The sequence below is a fragment of the Hordeum vulgare genome, unplaced genomic scaffold (genome assembly GCF_904849725.1).
Source record: "Hordeum vulgare subsp. vulgare unplaced genomic scaffold, MorexV3_pseudomolecules_assembly, whole genome shotgun sequence".
Lineage (NCBI taxonomy): Eukaryota > Viridiplantae > Streptophyta > Magnoliopsida > Poales > Poaceae > Hordeum > Hordeum vulgare.
Window position 1 is genome coordinate 1 of NW_025422484.1, and position 5,061 is coordinate 5,061.

The 5,061-nt window shown below is 37.0% G+C and overlaps 1 protein-coding gene across 1 annotated transcript; it reads right to left on the reverse strand.

The window, feature by feature from the left end:
• Positions 1–995: 995 nt before the first annotated feature.
• Positions 996–1,739, reverse strand: LOC123415202 (alpha-amylase/trypsin inhibitor). The gene has a single exon (XM_045106722.1). The coding sequence runs from the start codon at positions 1,604–1,606 to the stop codon at positions 1,163–1,165; it is 444 nt and encodes a 147-aa protein (XP_044962657.1). The 5' UTR covers positions 1,607–1,739; the 3' UTR covers positions 996–1,162.
• Between the last annotated feature and the right edge of the window lie 3,322 nt (positions 1,740–5,061).

Consider the following 5,061-nt stretch of genomic DNA (forward strand, 5'->3'; position numbering starts at 1 on the left):
TTTCAATACGAGTATCCTTGAAATATCGCCTTTTTAATTTAAAAATAAATGAAAAAATGGCATATGGGTATCCTTGAAGTATCGTCGTTGAGTATTGCTCATGACTTGATGTATCGGTGATCTGTTCATATAGATAGTGTACGTGTACTGTACTGATGTAGTACTTGGATAAAAGTGCTTGCTAAGGATATTGTTTGTTGGATAAAATTGCTTGTTGATGCTATTGGATTGCTGTTTGTTGATTTTTGTGACGTAAAATTACTTGATGATGTTGTTGTTGCCTCCTATTGCTAGGGAAGAAGATACAAGTATAAATCATGGCATCTTTTAACTTTCTCCATCATCATTTGAGCATTATTGATGTGTATTGCTTGCTGGTTTTAATTATCGTCATGTTCATAGGTGAGAGTTTCTATATATTTATTTTTATGAGAATAAGAAGCTTAATGAAGATTGCGGTCTCTATATCGTTATGAAGAAAAAACTTTTAAAACGTTAGAAGAAGAGTAGTACCCCCTCCATTATTTGATCCACTCGTGCAATCTAAGGTTTCTTTTTATATATGTTTACCATTTGACAATCTCAAGTTTTTAACTCTTAAAGGTCTGTTGATTTTATGTTGTCACGTTAATATGTATTACAATTCAAATTAGATTGGACAGTCTATGACCGATTGGACGTGTTACCTCATTGATGATAGTGCGATTTTTAAAATGATTAACAAGAAGGTATGGAATCAATTAGGCAAGCAGTGATGCGGTATTTTGACTTCATCTCATACATTCTATTATGTTAACTAGTTTTTATTATATATTATTTTATTATTATTTATATATGCTTATCGTATCGTCATATTGTTATTTCTAAAAATTGTTATATCCCATATCACCGTATCAATGTCGTTGTATCGGTGCTTAGTAGGTTCGGAGTGGTTTGTGGCGACTGAATCTATAATTTCCACAGCAATGTATGTACAGTACATGAACCCACAACAATTTAATTTGTTCCAACCTTTTTATTCATCAACCGGCCACAATTTAACTGTCCACACCATAGATCATACGCATACATCTCACAAGGTTTATTTATGAGTTTGTTTTCACTCGAGTACTTTTATTCTGTATACAGTACTCCGCTTCATTACCTTGGCGCATTTCGATCGTCATCCATCTGCCAGTAGCACCAAGCGTACTCCCGGCTCCTGGACGGACGATAGGTTGCACTCCGCCGCCGTGACAAGCGTGGCGGCGAACGTCCTCTGCTCCTCCCTCGGGCAGTCACGCCTGTCACCGAGCCGTCCCTCAACCACGCGGCCCTCCGGCGTGCGCACCCCGTCCATGAGGATGCGCAGCGCCTCGCACCGGCAGTGATCCGGGACGGCCGCCAGCTCCCGGCAGCACCGCTCCTTCACCAGCATGGGCCGGCTGGGACCGCGGCCGCAGACCCGTTTTATCACGTAGGTGTGGCAGGTGGCTAACGGGTTGTGCGGGAAGTCCACCCCTGGTTGGCACTCGTCCTTGACGCTCTCCAGGGCGGCGGCGGCGACGGCGAGGACCGAGAGCAAGACGGCGCCGGAGAGGAGGAAGCGACGACGGTCGGATGCCATTGTTGATACTAGTTTATTGGTCGTTGGTTCAATCTCTTGGCCTGGTGGGCAAGAATAGCTATTCAAGATCTGCAGCTAGGCTACATGTATGTATGTATCGAGAGATGCTAGAGATAAGAGTGCAAAGCGCGCAAGTAATGCTCATTTCTTTCTTGTTGGCGTTTATTTGGAGGTTCTTGCAACTGAATTTGGAACGCCCCTGCAAACTCCGTTTCCCTTCGACACGTCTAGTTTACTTTCTGTTTTCTTTGGGTAATGTTTACCCCTTTTTTCCTTCTCATTTCCCTTTTTCTTTTGTTCTAGTCTTCATGTGTTTCAACAATACATATCCCATTAATCTTTTTTTTTATTTCTAGGAAATAATGTTTTCTTTGTTTACAGTCTACATTTTTGTTTTGATTGTCATCCTTTTATTTCACAGAAAAAATAGTTAACACGAGGGAGTTTATCATATTTGTTCACTTGTGTAATATAAAACATTTTTGGTGACATGCGAAAATATTTTTCGTTGAATACATAAACGTATCATAACGGACGATGATATATATTTTTAGGAAAGAAGGGGTTTCTTTTACATGGGGCATATTGGAAGGGGCATTTTGGCTTCCGGAAGCACATGCTCCCAGATGAATAGTAACAAAAAAATAGTAAATGTTTTCTTAAAAAATATTTTTTTTTATGAATGTTCGTGTTACTGTTGCAAGCATGCTTGACAATTTTAATGCGAAATGGAGGAGCAATATTTTGTCGGTGAAAAAACAAATTTATGATAACATTTGGTGTTCAATTTTATTTTATTTTGCACAAGCCGAAATGTTTAACTTTTTTGCGTCAAAACTTGCAGGTAGCATTTGGATGTGACTAAGAACACATAAATTTTTTGTTTTGATATTCTTGACATTTGAAAAATTATTTTTGAGCCCGGGAGCCGAATTGAATTCCCGAACTCACGTGAACTACTTTGTACTTCCCATGAACCTCTATAGTAGATTTGGGTATTTCGCAAGAAAGAACCTGCGAGAATTTTTTCCATCAACAAATGTCATAGGATAAATATATCTGAAGGAATATTCTTTTGTATATAATATGTTTATATGACGATGTGTTTTATTTGGCACATGACCATGGTGATTCATATTCATAGAAACATTTTCTTTCATATGCATGAATATATTATTTTCTTTCATATTCATGTTGACAAAATCAAATGCATCAAGGATGGAGCGGATCAGCTCCTCGTAAAGAACGGGCCGATTAAGAATTTGTTTGGGACTGCTCTCCTTCTTAAAATTCAGCTCCACTTCAAAAAACACAAGCCAAACGGGGTAGCTCCACGATGTGCCGCTTCATAGAAAAACTAGAATCTGGGGTACAACTCCAGAGATTTTATGAAGCTCTTTAGAGGGTGCTTCATAAAACTCTTGAAACTAGAGTTGGAGGAAAATTACCCACCACTGCCACCAGTAAGTGGATACCCCTTCATTTATCCCCTCTCAACCAATCAAATAGATTCTTTCCACCAAGTTTTCTATTCTTAAAGCTGGAGCTAGATGGAACCAAACATTTTCTTAATAGTGCTGTAACTTTTGTATGAAACTACTCAAAAATAAATTTAATGAAGTGAAGTTGATTTTGGTGAAGTGAAGCAGTCCCAAACAGGCCCTAAGCATAGATGGCGAGAGTATTTTGACAAGTTGTTCAATGGGGAGAGTAAGAGCTCTGTCATTGAACTGGACGACTCCTTTGATAATACTAGCAGGCGTTTTGCGCGGCGAATCCAGGAGTCGGCAGTGAATGAGACATTAAAAAGGATGAAAGCAGGTAAGGTGATGGGCCCTGATTGTATCCTCATTGAGGTGTGGAGAGGCCACAAAAATATAACGATAGTATGGCTAACCAAACTTTTTAACCTCATTTTTGGGCAAACAAGATGCCAGAAGATATTTCTTGTTGGCGTTTATTTGAAGGTTCTTGCAACTGAATTTGGAATGCCCATGCAAACTCTGTTTCCCTTCGACACGTCTAGTTTACTTTTTGTTTTTTTTGGATAACGTTTCCCCTTTTTCCTTCTCATTTCCCTTCTTCTTTTGTCCTGGTCTTCATGTGTTTCACCAATACATATCCCATCTTATTTTTCAAATTCTAGAAAATAACATATTTTTTGTTCACACTTCATAGTCTATATTTTTGTTTTGATTGTTAACTTTTGTTTCACAGAAAAAATAGTTAACACGATGGAGTTTATCATCTTTGTTCGCTTGTGTAATATAAAACATTTCTAGTGACATGCGAAAATATTTCCCCTTGAATCATAAATGTATTATAACGGATGATGATATATATTTTAAGAAAGAACAAATTTTTTATGCGGATTTATTGAGTGAATTTTCTATTTGAGACCCATCAACAAATTTCATAGGTTAAAAATACCCGAAGGAATATTCTTCTATATATGATATATTTATATGACAATGTGTTTTATTTGGCACATGACCATGGCGATTCATGTTAATGAAAACATTTTCTTTCATATGCATGAATGTATTATTCTACACACAAAAACATGTGGTAAAACATATATAAAGAAAAAAGGCTTTTTCATGGGGAACATTAATTTGTTAAATTTAATTTTAGAAGCTCTTCTAGAGAACAATTCCTTCGGGTGAATTAGTTAAATGGATTTTTTTAAATAAGAATATACGATTTGTGTGTCGATGTTGTGTTTCGGTACTTCTAAAACTATATACCCTGCTCACTTATGTAGAATTGTGTAGCGAACGAGAAATATTTACGATGTGAGAAATAGTAAAATCATGGAAGTGATTCATTCTTGGGTTTTATATCTAAATAGGTGCTCATCACTCCCTGGTCTTGGCTTCTAATTTGGCCAAGGATGCATGCACATGTAATCCCTTTGGGTTATGGAGCGATGTAGTATCGATAAGTATGTTTATAGGAGGGGTGAATATAATCTGAACAGGACAAAACATGTGTTCCAATAACCACTCCATCCATATCACAAAGAAGTGATATTTGAACAACGAAATGGTTGTTGAGATAATGAGATGTAAAAAAAATTATTTTGCAGGGGGTTGAGATGTAACCTTGACCACGAATTTATGTTGTAGTATAAACCAAGAAAAGTATTATAAGATTATAAAACTGCTTTTACCTAACTTAAATACAAACAAATGATTTTTCAAATTTCCAGTCTGAATAACTAAAGATATTCATAGTCAAATATATACTGGTTTGAGTGAAGACATGTCCAAAATGCGACTAATTTATTATATGGAGAGAGTACAATTACTAAAAGTGGCTCAATCACGCAAACACATCTTAACAGCCCGTGGCAACGTCAAACGGATTTATACAAATTAAACTTTGGAAGAACTACTTGGTGGTCGTAGGACTATTAAGTAAAGATGGGTATTTATAAGGAAGACAAACGTTGA